The following is a 17,783-nucleotide window of genomic DNA, read 5'->3' as shown; positions in this document are numbered from 1 at the left end:
TTCCCTTCTCTTTCTCGTTTTGCACATTTGCTAGCCTACCAAGTAGAAGCATATTTGCGCAATTTTAATGCTACTATCTTTACCTTCTTTCTTCATCCGTATTCTTGTAATCAAATACTCTTTCAACGATTCTTACCCATTCAAGGAACTCATCTCCATCTAATCTTCCTTCAAATTCTGGAATGTCGACTTTAAGATCATCTCCACGACTTGTTTGCCTATTAACTTTAGGACTTTTAGACTTATAATCCCCACCTTCCCTTAGGGTGCGTTTTAGGTCTAGAAACTCTTTAAGTTGGACTTGTAGATATTTAATGGTGGCATTTTGCTCTTCAACAATTCTGCCCAAATCGCTTGTTTCTCCTTCACCACTTTAAGACATGGTGTATTGCTTTGTGAATGAACGAAATTAAGGCTAGGAGCGTAGCCTTGGCTTTGATACCAAGATGATATAGGTTGTCTATGTATTAAACAAGAACCAAACTATAAACACACGTTTGTATCTTGAAGTTTCGAATTCAATAAATAAGGCTGATTAAGAAAAGATATGTTGATTGAACAACTTAAAAATGGCTAAACCAAAGTTTAATTTCGATATAAAATTCACCACGAAATTAAAGCTATGGGCTCCTAAGAACACATTCAATCTTTAGCCAAAAGAATGAAAAGCAAAGGAACTTCAACTCACTTTCAACTACTCCAAGTTAAAATTAAATTGCAAAGAAAGAACAAGAAATGCTCAAAGGTTGTTTGTATTAAAATGTGATGGAAGTGAGTGAATTACAAGAGAGCAAGTAGCCTATTTATACTAAAGAATTCAACTACCAAAGATCACAACTTGCAAGAAAAAATTTGAATATTACACAAAAGTAAGCTCCCAACAGCTATATTTTTAAATCTAGAGGGTAAAAGCAAGTCTCCAACAGCTATGTTTTGAAATCTAGAGGTTATTTGAAAATAAAGTGATTGGCTTCATTTGACTTGATTTGCAAATGTCCTTCAATAATCTTCATGTATCCTTGATGATTTTCAACCATTTTGTTGATTTTATGGCTGATTGTTTTGCTTCAATTCTTGCTTCACACGCTTTGTAAATTTCGAACCCATTTGAGCCAAAAATAAATACTAGACTTAAAAGAAAATTAAACTCAACTAACTAAACATGAGATATGAATAAGCTTGATCCTAAACCTGGCTTAATCATTTCTAAAGGACTCAAATATTTGAAATGAAATAAAAGACTCAAATTAATGAAGACTTAGTTCATGATTATGAAATTGAAGGACTTGACATTTGGACTTTGAATTTGAGCGTCTTCCATTTGATGTATCATTGTATTGATCTTAGCTAGCTCATGGGAATTAAATGTGGGTGATCGTACATCATTAGGGTTAGGGTAGAATTAGGAATTAGGATTATGTTGCTTCATGCCTTGAGTACGTTTTAGAAATCTTAATTTATACCTTCGAAGATTTGTGTGCTGAAATGCAACTTGTAAATTCAAACTTACCGCTAGGTAATTCTTATAGATTTTATATTTTTAGGAGAATTTTGTCAAGTTTATGAGTGTTGTTGATCATTCATTACCTGTGATTATTTCTAACCACTGCATGCATAAAAGTTTTCTTAGTTTTATTTGCTTTGATTTGATCTTCAACTCTTTTGATGCTGTGATTTTACTTAGTTAATTCGGCTCTACATATCTTCTTTAAGCTGTTAGTTCCATCTTTTGACAAATTATTAAATTTATCTGTAATTTTTGTCTTTATTATATATTTGTGTATATGGAGCATTGTTTTTGTAAATATTTTCATTTGGTCCATAATATAAATTAAGAACCCCTGTCATGATTCTTTCTCTTCCAATCTCCCATTTCGATTATAGTTCAATGTGACACAATTGGAGTTTTTGTTGTGGGTTGACACTTATGAGTGCACCAAAAAAAACATTTGTCCTGTTCTGATCTGTGTTTGCTGGGTTTTAAGAGGGGTAAGATGGTGAAAGGGAATGCCAAAATTGAGATTGAGAAGAAAAAATAACCATAAACGAAATGCTGGCTAGTCGAAGTGAGAAACAAAGTACGTAGCTGAAAGTAATTGACTTTTAAAGGGAATATAATGTGGTATATAAAAGAACAAATTATATATATATAAATGCTTCTGTTGGTAGAATTGTTCATTGTGCTCTCCTCTTTTATCTGCCAGAATAGCAAACTCTATCAGTCTCCAATCAAAAGATTATTTTCGGGTAATAAGATAAAGAAAGAAAAAAGGAGCAATACTTCCTTTTACTCATATATTTTCTGTTTGGAGATCGTTATTCTCAAAGGTGGAGCAAACAAATTTTTGTTCATTTATCAGACGAGCAAACAAATCTTTGCTTATTTATCAAATGAGCAATAATTCTTTGTTGATTTATCAAATGAGCTGATTGAAAATTTATAACATAGAAAATGATTTAAAACATATGATAAACCTATTAGCTCAAATGGTAGAGCACTATGCAAATACATAGAGAATGTAGGTTCATTTCCTACCTAGGTTATCTTTATAAATAAAATTAATAAAAAAAATCAAATTCATACTAAATTATATGGGCAAAAAAATGGTTTGAAATAATTTGTAACTATATAAACTTTGTTACAATTAAATACACATATAAACTTGTGTCTCCACATTACGTAAATGAACCTATATGGGATTCGAACCCAGATCTTTTTTGCATTTGCACAATGCTCTACCCTTGAGCTAGTAGGCTAACGTATTTAAAACATTCAAACACACTCACAAATGAGCAAGAATCATTTTCTTATTTGACAAATGAGCATTAAAAAGTTTGCTCATTTGATAAAGGAGCATTGGTTTTTTTTGGTCATTTGATAATGAGCAAAAATTAATTGCTCATTTGACAAACGAGCAAAAAAAAATTGCTCATTTGAAAAACGAGCAAAAATATAATTGCTCATTTTGACAAATTATTTGCTCATTTTGGACAAATTAGTAAAGAATAAATATTAAACAAAATGAGCTAAAATTATCTGCTCATTTGACAAATGAGCATTAAAAGTTTGCTCATTTGATAAATGAGCAAAGAATTGTTTTGCAATTTTATAACCTGTAATTTTGTGTAAATATCAATGAAGAAAGATCAACTTTTAGCAAATGAGCAAATAGTTAGTTGCTTATCTGTCAAATGAGCAAATACTTAGTTGCTAATTTAACAAATGAGCGAAAAACTTAGTTGCTCATTTGTCAAATAAGCAATTAATTTCTTTGCTCATTTGTTTGCTCATTTGTCAAATAAACAAATATTTTTTTTTGAAGGAAATAAGCAAATAATTAGTTACTCATTTGTAAAATAAGCAAATTTTTGTGATTATTTGAGAAATTAGCAATCAATTTTTTGCTCATTTAGCAAATAAGCAAATAGTTGCTCATTTATGTCATTTCCAATGGTAACATATGATTAATGAAGCACATAAGATAAGATGAGAAAGTTTATATTTTGAATTAATAAAGTGTTCATTTCCAATGTGATGCCAAGTAAGTTTTTCTGTTCCACAATATGTTTCTTCAAATCAAATTCAATCTCCTCAATGTTTTTATTGGCAGAATCATATTCGACATCAGCTCCTTCAAGAGGAATTATACGGCCTGCAATGAATATCAGCACGGCATATAAAATGATAAAAATACAGTTAAGACAGTACCAGGAACTAAAGATGGTGTAACAATTTCAAGTCACAATCATTACTTCACAAGCACGTAATGCAGCATCTTCATAAAGAACAATCTTACTTGCATTCCGTCCATAAAACAACCATTTTTTTTATAAGAAACAAAACCAACAGTTCAATCAAGGATCACGAAACATTCATTTAGTTCAGGGTACATGAAAACAACACAAAGATTGTTTCATAACGTCTCCCTGTATAACACTATTGATATCAAGAGCTATAAATTAAAGCAGGTAAAATTTGATTCAAAATACTTAATTACTTGGCACAATGCTGTGGCCAGAAGGAGGTCAAATATCCAAACTACAAAAACTGACAGCAAGACTAAATAATAGCTATAGTTTCACAAAGAAAAACAATAAGGCAATCATTTCAATCAACCTATATAAGAGTTCAAAATTTTAAAATACTTTAGTTTGTCGTCAGCTGTCTTGAATTATTTGTCGAATTTGATTGGTACCCTAACTGGTCCACCATGTCTCTTTGGCTGATGATCTTCTTAAAGCTCCATGAAGCATGAAATGGTACCCTCACATTATGAACTTCATACGATTTCATATAGTTACTATGAATCCACTTGACCCACATATTATCCTTTTTCTAGCTAGGTTCCATAAATGCTTGAGCATAGCCGCTTTGTTCCACTTATACATGTCTCTAAGGTTCTAGCTACGTTTTGCGTAGGGCAAGACCATTTGCCTCGAAGCTACCACAAATTTCTTGTTTAGACTCTCTTTTCTAATTCAGATGAAGGAGCGACACACATCTTCAACCATCTTGATAAGCTTGTTAGGGAGGCAAAAGATTTGGGCCCAAAAGTTTTTCATCCTTCCAATGACACTACGAATCAGCTGAATCATTCCTGCGTAGGACAAAAGCTTAGAGGACCAGAACTTAGCTCTGCCTATAATCTTGTCAACCAGTGGCCCACAATCTTTGAAATTCAGCTTTTTGGAGTGCAGCGGAACCCTCAAGTACCTGAAAGGAAAATCACCCTCCTCCATGTGCAAAAAGGACAAAATATAGTTTTTGAATGCATATCTATTCCATTGTGGTAGAAATTGCTTTTGCTCTAGTTGGCTTCCAGCCTCGAGGCCTTGGTGAATCGGTCATAAGTACCCATGATGCTACTAAATAAATTGACGTCTGCCCGGCATAACACAAGGAGGTCATCAGCAAAGAGGTTGGTAATACAGCTTTCCTGCATCTAGGGTGGAATTTGAATCTCGAAGTGCCATTTATCTTCTGCATAAGTCTCAAAAGGTAATCTCTTCCAATGGCAAACAGGTAAGGGGAAATGGGGTAGCCTTGGCGCAACCCTTTCAACCCTTTTTCAGCAGCAAAGGGCTTTACTGGGTTACCATTTACCTGAATAGAGAAGGAGACCATCGTGACACAAGTCATGATAATAAATTATAAATAATAAACAATACTATTTTATCCTCCTTGATTTGCATCAAAGAGAAATTGAGTTATTTTTTAAAAAGTGGTAGTAAATGAAAAGAGAGAATGAATTGTATGGATGAAAATAAAAAAGAGCTAAAATGAAAAGATGAGATTAAAAGAAAGTGGATGAAATTAAAAAAGAGTTAAAATAAATGGATGAAAGAAAAAAAAATGATATAAATTAAGTGGAACGAACCAAAATGAAAAATACTGCAAATTCAATAGAACGGAGGAAGTAATTTCTAACTTATATAAGAAAACATCAAAGTATAAGTATGACCCAAAAATTATTCAAGTATAAGTCATTCGTCTATATAATGAGTATTGAGGATAGATTAGGGGATTCGATTTGAAGTTTTTTTTTTTTTTTTTTTTTTTTTTTTTGGTGGTCAATATTTGCGACCAAGTGTTGCTTAAGCCATTTTGCAACCATTGTATTCTGATCAGATCAAATAATCGCTATCTATTTGCTACAGGCCTAAATGCCTAATAGTGACCACTATATATCCGAATATCCTGAAGTGATTTGCTAGATAAAGGATTTAATTTACTAAGCTAGATTGGCCTCCCACCGTTCACAAATGAGAAATAGAAAATACCTTGCTTCCAAAGAACAATGACAACTTAAATTAATAAATTTTAAAGATAAAAATCTGAAAAAAAAAATAAAATAATACTACCTCCTATTCAGCTGAATTGTCCCATTTTTTTTGGCACTATTCACTTATCACTCTTAATTTGTATTTTACTCTTAATCTATAAGTTAAAACATAGTCATATGGGATCTTGTTTGATTCGTCTCAATACAAGAATTATTAATATCAACTTTTTATAATTTTTAATTAAGCATAATTTGAGATATTAAGAGTTAAAATGTTGCATCGGCAAGTGTGAAAAGTCAAATAGAACAATTCAACTGAATAGGAGGGAGTATTTCATAAGGGACCGATAATGTTGACCGTCTAACCTTCCATATTCCAAAACATTCCCATATCCCAAGCAATACAATGAAGAAAGAATGTAATCCACTAAAAAAGAAGGAATAACAAAACTACTAGAAGTATAAGATAGTTATTTATATGATGCTATATGTCTCTAAACTATCTATTCAGTATTCAAGCAACAAGGGGTCATTATTTTTGGTACGAACCTAGCAAGAAAACTTCTTTATCTTTTCTATAAACACTTTTTTATCGGTTATTTATTAAATGATTATTTATTTAAAGGATTAATAAATAAATAAATAAATTTAGTGAAAAATTATTATCAATTTTTCTTTTAATAATACCAACTATTACTTAATCATGTATAATATAATGTAACATATAAAAGGCATTTTTTCTAACATGCTTTGACTTATTGGTAACCTCAATTATAGCCAATTGTCAAAAAGAAAAAATAAAATAAAATAAAATACCTCACTACCCCTTTACTACAATCCACCACCACAACCCCCATATAACGCCTCAATTGATAGAAAAATAAATGAATTTAATGAAAAATTACTGTGAATTTTTCATACAATAATATCAATTATTTTTTAACTATGTATAATATGTTGCAACCTAAAGGTATTTTTCTTTGACTTGTTGGTAATCTCAATATATTGTAGGCCAATTGAAAAAGGAAAAAAATCCTTGAACACCCATTTACCACCCTCCGGCCTCCACCAATTCCACCACCACAGCCCCACCTGCCCTCTCACTTCCATCCCACCATTTTTGACGACCCACCAACACCACATCCCATGGAATGCCTTCCTACCCGACACTACGATTGATCGCCAAGGGGACGGAGGTTTTGCAATTCGCGGTCATGGGGGTAGAGGATTTGCGATTGGAGCCATGGAGTTGAGATATATAGGTGGTGGTGGTTGGCTGATATGTTGGTGGCGTCCATGAGGAAGGGCCGTGGTAGTCTAGGGGGAGGCGATTACTTGGTGGTGGACTGGTGGTGGTGTTTGATCCTTATTTGGTGGTTGGTGGGTGTGTTGGGAGTGCTGGGGCTGGGGTATTGCAAGGTTGGGTAGGGGAGGGGTGGAGTGGTGCACAGGTGGGAGAATTTGGATGAGGTGGAATGTTCTTTAAAAAATTTAAGTTTAGTTTGTTTGTTATTGGTATAAATGACATGTTTTATAGGTAATGGGCAAAAATATATTTTGATGAAAAAGTAATTTTAAAGTTGATATTATTCATGATTAATTAATAGTTGGTATTATTTATCCTATTAAATACAATAGTTGAAGTTGGACCTTATCAACGATTTTAGGCTAAAGTTCAACATACGCATTTTTCCAAATAGAAATTATCTTGAGAGAATCACTATCTCTTTGCAAATCTATTCGACAGTAAACAGTGTAATTTGAGAGTCTTTTGGCACATATTTACATAAAAGAATGTGTGTAGGAAAAAGACTTTTAAGTGAAAATTTAATCCAAGTATAACTGCCAAAAGATTTATATAATACTTCCTTATATTATGTTGAAAATAAGGGAATATTTAGATTAACGTAAACTATTTTGGTGTGAACTAAGCCCACACAAGACTCACTCTTCAATACTCCATATTAGAGGTGTTTTAGATTAATTTTGAGTCACAAGTTTCGAATTTGTTTAAAATTAGAATTGTATATCAATATGCAATGATTTTTAATAATTTAAAATTAATTTTAAAGTCGAGTCAAAAGTTGTATTCACAAACAAAAGTTAGATAAATGGCATATCGTCGAATTTGTTTGGTTTTACAATATTTACTACTTTAAGTTGATAAATCTATTTGTCAATATTTTTAATTATGGATCTGTTCCATTAGGAAACGAGGAAGTGTAAGAGACACTTGAAATACCTGAAGTGGAAGTGTTATCAGAGTCAACGGTCGACGAAGTAGAAGCGAGATGTAACCCTTCCGTGGAAATGGGTTGAAGTCCTGCAACTCAACAAGTTAGCCTTGCTCGGGGTGATCTCCTCGAAAACCCTTCTAACACTCAAGTCGCATCGGAGATGAGAGATCAATGAATAAATGTAAGTAAATGGAACACCAAAGTGTAGGTATCAGAATATTAGTTGCTTATTTTTCTATCTTGTCTTCAATCGCTTGTTCGTACTACTTCAATCTGCCTATTATTATTGTTTTTATTATTATTATTATTATTATTATTATTTTTATTGCATGGATTATTTAGAGACAAGATTTGATTTATTTTTTTTAAGGATAAATGAGATTTAATAATTACTCTTGAATACTTGTATCATGGGGTAATAAATAAGTCCCACCATTATGCCTTGGAAGTAAACAAAGCGAAGGAACATATCATGAATTGGTCCCTTTGAAGGTGAGAAAGGGAAGGATACCCAAATTGGGAAAGCGACGGGTCAACTAGAATGTAATGTGAGTTAAATATTTTGGGCCGCCTACCTTTTCAGTTAAAATAATTTTTTAAAATAAAAATTGCGGTAAATTTTAATTAACAAAATAAATGTTTTTATGTCCGAGTCTAAGGTAAGGTTTTGTTTATTGTTACTAACAAAAAACAAGAAAAAAAATTTACCACGACTTTGTCGCTGTTAATAACAGCGAACAAAAGGAAAACAAAGTCAAGATTTTTAAAAGACAAAAAAAAAAATTAAAGGAGAATAATGTTTGTTTGCTATTATGAACAACGAACTTAGTATTTGTTTTTTTTGTCTCGTCAAATATTATGACATTGTCTTTTTTTGTTCGCTGTTATTAATATTGTTTTGGTTATTATTTTCTCTTATTTGCTGTTAGTAAACCCTAACCTAAAGCTCGAATCAAAGTCACTTAATATGAAAATTAAAATTTGCTTAGAAATTTTTTAACAAGAGTTTATTTTATACATCTTTCCCCGGTTCTACCATTCTAGCAAGACCTCCTCCTCTCTGGTCGCCACAATAATACTGAATCTCAAGTCAACTATGAATTTCTTTAATGTGTAACATTTGACTTTTTAGTCAAACTTTTATGCTTGAACATGATAAAAAATTATAAAAACATTAAATTTTAACATTTCAAAAGTAAATACATATAGGATATTTGAAATATGCTAAACTAGACTGAACTTATTGTGAATGTCAATATATTTTCGGAGAAAACACGAGGTGCACACACTTCATAAACCAATGAGATATATACCATCCCAAAATCATATGTCAAGGAAAAGAAGGTTTTTAATAGCTTATAAAGTGTGCATACCATTTTTAATTTGTCGATATATGATAAATCATCCCAACATTTCGTGCATTCTTGAAAATTTATTATTATATAATTTACTAAATAAATGTATTATGAATTTATTAATTGGTTATTACAGTTACATTCAGTAGTACAAAATTAGTTGATAAATTTAAAAACTTAAAAAATTATTAGAATCTTAAGATCTTGGGAAAGAATTGGTGTGAAGAAGAAAAGTTGGTACTGGTAGGCTTAGCTTAAAGTCTACGTAATGAAATGAGGTATATTTGTAACAAAATTTCAAACTCCAAAATTCAATATATGGGTAAATTGAATCTAATAAATGGATAAAATAACTCTATAATAAGAATGGACTTTAATTGTAATAAAAAACAAAAAAAGTAAAAATAAAGAGATCGGAGGCTTACCATAGTAGCACCGAAGTAAACAATAGATGCTAGAGTTTTTTTGAGAAAAAATTCAATAAATCAACACAACCTATTACAAAGAAAAATATACAACTATATAAATTATCAAATATTATTAAGAATCAATTAAAAAGTTAAAATTATGTTCTATTATTGACATTTAAAAAATTTTAGTCTAAAAAGAAAGAAATTATGGACCCACTAAAATCAAGATCTTAAATCCGGCCATGTTTCTAAAAGGAGGACGTCTAATTTACTAGTACTTTCATGATATAGGAAGATATGGAATTGGGAAGATATGTTTTTTGTTGATTTTTATTTATTCTTTTTGGGTGTTGGAACTTCCTTTATGTTTTACATTTATCCTAATCAATCCTAATCTCGTTTTGATGCCAAATTCCATTTTAAGCATTTGATGCCAGCATTTTGACAATTGGATAAGTGTAGCCTAGTTTTCTTAAGATTAAAGTCTCCACCTTTAATGGAAGATTCACTATATGTTACAAGAAATAAACTCTCTTGGGTCACAACCCTAGTTTTCTTTCTTTGTAATATTCTCCACACCGATCCCAGTGACAAGTTAGGTCTATATATAGGCCCCTAAATCAAAGGAAAAAACCTAGGACAAATAGACAACTTGCCCCAAAGTATCGTGCAAATCAGAAAAAAAATCTGATATTGCATTGCATTGCTTGAATGAGAACTTGCCCAACTATTTTTGACTTATTCTAGCTTAAACCTCGTTGAAGGAATCTTCCAAGCCTTTCAGGCCTCGTTCAAGGCATACTCAATGTCCTTGTGCACCTTCTTGTCTTGTTCAAGGCACCTTTTATGCAGCTCTTAATTTGATCACTTCACGTAGTGATCCAAACCTACACCTCCCATACTATCTTGCATATCCAAAATCATCCTCTAATGTGCAAGCCATGGAACGGCCTATGAGATGATCAAAATTATCTCTCACACTAAGAGAATTGGCACTTACAATGACAATATCCCTCTCAAGGCTAAATCTCTCGTCATCAATAAATGTCACCTTCGTGTGTTACCCACAAACAATCTCATTAATCTTGTGGCGTAGGCAACCACCACCAACTATTGGCTTATACAAGTTTCTCTCATTTCTTCTCCCTCTCATGAGAACCATACTCCCTTTAATGACTTTCAAGGACCCATCACTAGACTTAAAAGAACATCCCTTAGCTTCCAGCATACGTAATGAAATGAGGTTATTCTCAAAATTAGGCGCATGCCTCACCTTACCAAGTCTCCTTTGACACCATCATGTGTCACCACTTTTACCTCATTAACACCTTCCACATTTACCCTTTCATTGTTTGGTAAAATGACAAGGTCTCCATCGATTCGCTCATACTAAGCTTAGTGGACTTCTCTTTCTCAAAACACATGTGGAATGAGCAACCAGAGTCAATCACCCATTTCTTCCCAAAAGACACTCTCTGATCCACAAGAAGTGCTCTATAATCTTCTTCCTAAACAAAACCCGGGGCTACATCTCCGCTGTTCTTAACCTCCTTTCTTCCACCATCTTTAAAACTTGTTATCATCTTAAGGTCTTTCTAAATTTTTTTGCACATCTTTTGAATGTGCCACAAATTCTTAGAATAGTAACACACCTTATTACTATAGTCACTCCTCCCTTAGGACTTCCATTTCCCTTGGTAACCCTTCTCCTTAATTCTCCCTCTATAGCTCTACTAGGACCCTCATAAAATAAGCCTTCTCCACCACTCTTCTTGTCTTCCCCTCATATCTCACCATGAACTTATCATTCTCTCTCAACACCACAATACGTGATAAAGAATAATAGAATCCCTCCCAATGAGCAATGTTTGAACTATATTTCTATAACTCTTTAGAAAGAAGCCAAAACAAGTAAATCTTGCTCCTCATTTGACAACTCCTATTCTGCATTCAGTAATCGACACACAAGTTGGTTGAATGTGTTAATGTGAGCTTACATACTTGTATCATCCTCCTTCATCAGTTGTTAAAACTCCCATGTCCTTCAGGTAGTTATACTTGATTTTGAGTGCAATGACAAGCCTAAAAGTGCTCACCGCCTTTTTCTTCATAAATAACCACTTCTTAACCTCCAAATACGTCTCTGTTTTCTCAAGTGCATCACAATTATCTTGTTGAACCAACAATTTTTCAACAGATTTTTCCATACGAAAAATTTTATCTTTCCATTAAACAATAGAATATATTAGCTACATTTTATCTTTATTTTTACCCCTACAAGTGACTTGTTTAGCGTGAGGAAACTATATGTTATTGCATTGGTTTATTGGATTTTACGCTTGTTTTGTTGCTTTGGTGTTTTATTTCATTACAGGATCTAATCATTGAAACCGAGCACAAACTAGCCCCTTTATTTCAAAATAACTGCTGCCAAGACTCCCTAGCCACCCTACCCTATCCTTTAGGGGTAGCACCTCCCTCCTACAACCTAGGGGTGGTGGAGCAATCATGAAAGCACCCCCCCCCCCCCCCACTTGTTTTGAAGCCTATAAATAGAGAAGAGGAAGAGGGAGCTCATATCTCAGTTTTCACCCTTCACTTTTGAGTAATACTTATGTACTTCTTCATAGCTTAGCTTTCTTTTTAATTGAGAATTAGTTATTAGCATAATTTCTCTTTCAATTTAATTAAGAACTTTCAATTTCCAATTACAATCTTAATTTCATCCTTATTTGTAACACTTTGCAACTTAGATTCTTCAACCATTGATGTATTATTATTGGAAGCTTTTGGAAGGTATTACTTTGAATCATCAAATCATCTTGTTCATCCTTAGATTGAACCTAAAAGAGTAACTTCTATCTTTGCTTATATTGATTTTAATTCATTATTTGCCTTTAGTTTCATATATTCATGCTTGTTGTTCTTCAACTTATATTGCACTCATCTATTTAGAATACTCTAGTTTAATTCATTCATCTATGGTTCTTGGCTTATTTGTTTTTTAAAATTTCAATATGAGTATGAGTGAGTAGTTTGTTTTGGCTTAGGCTAGGCATTATCACCATGTATGTAGTTTGAATTGCTTTCTTTACCTTTGGCTTGGTTGTGTTGTTTATGGTTTAACATAGATTTTGCTATCATGTGTAGTGTCGTTGAATTGAGGGCGAGAGTCGATTTTTAACGATAATCTATGCTTAAAAGTTGAATCATCTCCATGAAAATAGGTAGATGTTTTGATTGGAAATGATAGATGTGTACTCCATGTCTTAATTTATGGTTAGCTCCGTGAGAATAGGTAGTTGAGTATGTTTTAGGAAGCTATTGTTGCTCGAGAGAGAACATTAGAATTTATGAATCGTTCTTCCCCATAACAAAACATCCATGACCTTAGGTTAAAGTGAGTAAACACTACCTTGGTGAGAAAGCCTAGCCTATGCCTTTTTAGTTTATTGAATATATTATTCTTGCTTTAGTTCATTGTATCCTTAATTACTTTTATGCTTCGTTTTTCATTTCGTCTTTTTTAATTGTTTGCTTAAATTATCTAAACCACCAAACATCATATTATACATTTTCGAACACACTAATCAATTGGGAAACTATTAACTTAACCCCCACTCCCTGTGAATTCGACCCGTACTTGCCGTCGTACTAAGCTATGCCGTGCACTTGTGGTATTACTATTGAAGGATGTAAAGTCCCGATCAATATGTAACCTTGTTCCCTTACACATCTTGTTTTTCAGAAAAATCTTTATTTTACTCACTAAAATACTTAAGAAAAACACGAAGCTTTAATACCAATAAAAGTAAAAGGATAAGAACCTACGTTTGAAGAACTGAAAAAAGAAAATGCATGCAAAAAAAAGCGTAAATCAATAGAGACAATAAATACGATGCAAGAACACAATAAGATGTTTAAAGGTGTCTTGGACACATGTCCTTCAGAATAGATTGTATATCATCATTAGTGATTTAATAATACAATGATGACACAACCGTCACAAGGTTTGAACTCACACTCTCAGGCTAAAAGTCTCCACCTTTAATGGAAGAGATACTCTATTACAAGAAAGAAACTCCCTTAGATAACAATGCTAGTTTGCTTTCTATGTAATAGCCTCCATGCCAATCCTAATAATGACTTAGGTCTATATATATAGGCCCCTTAATCATAGAAGTTAACCCTAGGACAAATAGACAACTTTCCCTTAAGTATCAAGCAAATCAGAATATACCCGATATTGCCCTGCACTAGGGTGTTCAAATGAGTACATCAATAAGCTTGTTGTGCTCGAACGAGCACCTGCTCACTAGCTATTACTAACTTGTTCTAACTTATGTCTCGTTCAAGGCATAAGCCCCTCATGCCTCGTTCAAGACATACTTAATGACCATTTTTGTACACCTTGTTGCCTTGTTTAAGACACCCTTCATGCATCTTTTTGATCACTTCACGTAGTGATCCAAACCTTAACCTCCTATACTTTCTGGCACACCAACGTCATCTCTTAATGTGCAAGCCATGACTGAGCTTGAGATGATCAAATTCATCGCTCACACTAGGAGAATTAAAACTTGCACTAAAAATTATTTATTTATTCACAATTAAAACATAAATACAAAACTCTGAAACACTCCTCATCTAACTTCAACAACTTTTATGTTGTTTGCTCATATAACACAACAATATAACACAACAAAAGCTCATACATAAAGAACTGAAAGACGCTTTTAACACTAGTGTTTTCCTTCCTTTCTTAGTAATTATTTTTGCACTCTTTTAACAAAACAACAAAGCATAATTTTCAAATAAGGGGGTACTTTGCTAATTGATTTTTTGTCAGCTTTTTAAATGAGTTTTTATCTTTTGCTTGTTGGGTGTTTGGACAATTAAAACATAAGTTGGCACATTGTTTTTAAGGTATAAATTTAATTGATTTTTCGATCATCTCTTTCTCAAATAAAGAGCCAATTGTCAAAAACAAATTTTAATTTACAAATATAATATTTGACTTATATAGTAAGTTGAACAACCCAAAAATACATTCAACACTGTTACTACTAATTGGTAAAATAAGTCAATTAATCCAACCAACATCGAAGATCAACAATTAATTACCAAACCGTCCAAGATAAAAGCATAATGTAATAATGAATACAACAAAATTTCCAATATATATTTTTAACTAAAAAAATACCAAAGTTAGTATTACAAATTCAAAAGACATTAAAGAATCAATAAGAAAAATGGATTAAGTTAACCTTTAGATGACATGGAGGGACACCATGCCATAGGCCCCACAAACATAGGAGTAAGCCATAATTATTCTCAGTTCTTCCCAAGTTATAATTTCTAAAGTCCCTATAAATTGACTTTGCACCACAATTACTATCACAATTCAATTTCATCACTCCTTTCCTCTTCTTTAAGCCCCCTTCACACATTCACTCATTACTTTTAAGTGATCATAAACACAATTTCACGTGTCTTGTCTCTTTCCCCTTCTCTTCTTCTTATTTTCGCTTCTAATAACTTTAATTTTGCTTTTTTTTTTTTAATTTATTATTACTTCTTTTCTAGTTGTGGGTTAGTTTTGTTAGTTTTCATACTTTATTATTTTTTCATTAAACATTTTTTTCTTCTATTTTTAATCTCAAAAAAACAAATATGGACAATAAGAAGTCACAAACTAGTTCATCTTCATCATCACTCACTTCTCAGCTATTTGGGTCTCATGAATCATCATCTAATGATGTTTTATCTTCCATTTTCCCCCCTTCAAAGGTATATAATTAGTTAATTACTTTTTTATTTTAAATATTTCTTCATAAAAATTACTAGCTTTCATTACTTCATTTTTTATTTTATTTGTTAATGATTTAAGTTTTTTTGCTTGGTTAAAATTCTTCACCCCTCTTTTAATAACTTTTTTTTTTGCATGTATAAATTGAATAATTAATTATTTTTAATCCCTCAAAGTACTTATGGGTTAACAATAACGAACACTAACTTTCGTATTTTTCAATTAAAATTTGGATACTTTTATCATTATTTTAATTAATATGTTGTTAAAAAATTATAAACTTTGTTAAAAAAAACTTTTCTCCCATGTTTTCTTCTGTTTTTATTACTTCTAATTGTTGAATCATGCATGTGTTATTATTTATTACATACTAGATTTAAGAGTTTGATCTAATTCTAGTTTGTCGTTATAATATAGAATTAAATATTTAATTTTAGATATGAAAAGATATTAATATGGACCTATAAAAAAATAAATGCAATTAATATATCTCTTTAATGGGTCTGAAAAATGTTAATAACGCTTTTATTATGTATTTTGGGAATACTATAATTTATTACAGGGAATTGGCCGATATTCTACCTATTCTGAGGCAAGAGGATCATGTCAAAAAGAGTCTTCTGGAAATCAACCATGGAATAATAAACAAGGTATTCCAACTTCAAATATTTATCCTATCATCCTTAAAATAATATTTACTCTGTTTTCATATCATATATGTTTCAAATAATATTTTTCACAATCTTTAATCACCAAAATTAATATTTATAAATTCAATTTATAAAAAAATTATAAAAAGTACATAATAAAATGTCATAAAACAAGACAAATTTAACAAATTTTCATATAGATATATTTTAAATTGTAAAAATTCATTAAAAATCAAGTATAAGTTTGTCTAAAATAAAAAATTCAAAATATGAACATCAAACTAAAAAGATAGTGCTATATTCAAATGATTTATTATTATTTTTCTTTTTAAAGTGTAATCAAATGATGCGAATTAAACTTTTTCTTAATTTTTTATCGGTGAAATGTGAGTGGATTTAGTTTGATACAATGTGTTAGATGACTAAAAAAGTGGATTAGGCTACGAATATTCAAGCATTTGATAGTAGATTACCACTAAACATTATAAAGTCAAATCACTTTGGACTTACACATGAAAAGTTGAAGTACTACTACATTCAACAACTTGATATATTCGTCAATTTTTTTATTCCTTTTAATCCCAAACATGATAACCCTTTCAATTTAGTATTGTCTTATACTTATTCTTTTTAACTATCATATTTAACCTTTTCTATAATAAGCCTTATTATACTGGATTTTGATCAAGAGATATTTATTCAACAATTATTTTAGTATGATTCGACTATTGGAATATCTAAATATATACGCCATCAATCTAAATTTATTTGAAATACCTTTTTTTTAGTGGACGATCTTAAAATAATAAGTTCATATTCTAATAATAAGATGCGTCTCACAATGCGATCTTCTCACATAAAAATTTATGTTTCATTTGCGACATATTATCAAATACGAAATAACCATTGAGTGAATCTCAGTCTCTCGGCGGTTTTTACGATTTAGACATATGCAATATATAACACTAAGCAAGTGGCGGGTATAATGTCCGCGAGTATTTTTTTGGTGTCGCTACCTGCCTATTTATTTTGGGGGCGGGTATGATCCGCTCAAAATTTATTTTCTTTGAAAAAGTTGTCCAAGCCCTCCCTTTTTCGAGTTGGGTGGGTCGAGCCTGGAAGGTAGCCCGCCAATGAACAGCTCTACATTTAGTGTTTTAAAGTGAGTATTTATATTTTAAATAAATCAATTAGTGTATGTTTGGATGCAGGAAGGAAATGGAGGGAAAGAAAAGGGAGGAATTTGGAAGAATGAGGGATTCCTTGTTTGGATAACAAAATGGGAGGAAAGAGATTTAGAGGGAAGAAATTTGGAGGGACTGGACGGATGTTTTTTTTAAGGTATCAATATTTCCAAAGTTGAAAAGTTTTGAAGGAAAACTCTTATCTCCCTTCCTTTTCCTTCCTTCCTCTCCTAAAGAAACAAGTGTTTCTTCCTTCCATTTCTCTTCGCTTCATTTCCCTTCCGTCTCTACCACTCTCTTTCCTTTCTTTTCTCTGGAAAAATTTCTATCCATACATAAGTTAGAGAAATTGACT

The 17,783-nt window shown here is 31.8% G+C and overlaps 1 protein-coding gene across 1 annotated transcript in view; it reads left to right on the top strand.

Annotated features, from left to right (window-relative positions):
* Positions 1–15,172: 15,172 nt before the first annotated feature.
* Positions 15,173–17,783, top strand: part of LOC130814061 (uncharacterized) — a 5,675-nt gene continuing 3,064 nt past the window's right edge. Inside the window, exons 1-2 of the mRNA XM_057680052.1 lie at positions 15,173–15,575; positions 16,157–16,244. Coding sequence (XP_057536035.1) covers positions 15,459–15,575; positions 16,157–16,244 — 205 coding nt within the window. The 5' untranslated portion in view covers positions 15,173–15,458. The remainder of the gene's footprint in view (positions 15,576–16,156; positions 16,245–17,783) is intronic.

Source organism: Amaranthus tricolor, chromosome 5, assembly GCF_026212465.1.
Source record: "Amaranthus tricolor cultivar Red isolate AtriRed21 chromosome 5, ASM2621246v1, whole genome shotgun sequence".
NCBI classification, from domain to species: domain Eukaryota; kingdom Viridiplantae; phylum Streptophyta; class Magnoliopsida; order Caryophyllales; family Amaranthaceae; genus Amaranthus; species Amaranthus tricolor.
The sequence above is the reverse complement of the archived record's forward strand: the minus strand, read 5'-3'. Positions and strand labels throughout refer to the sequence as shown.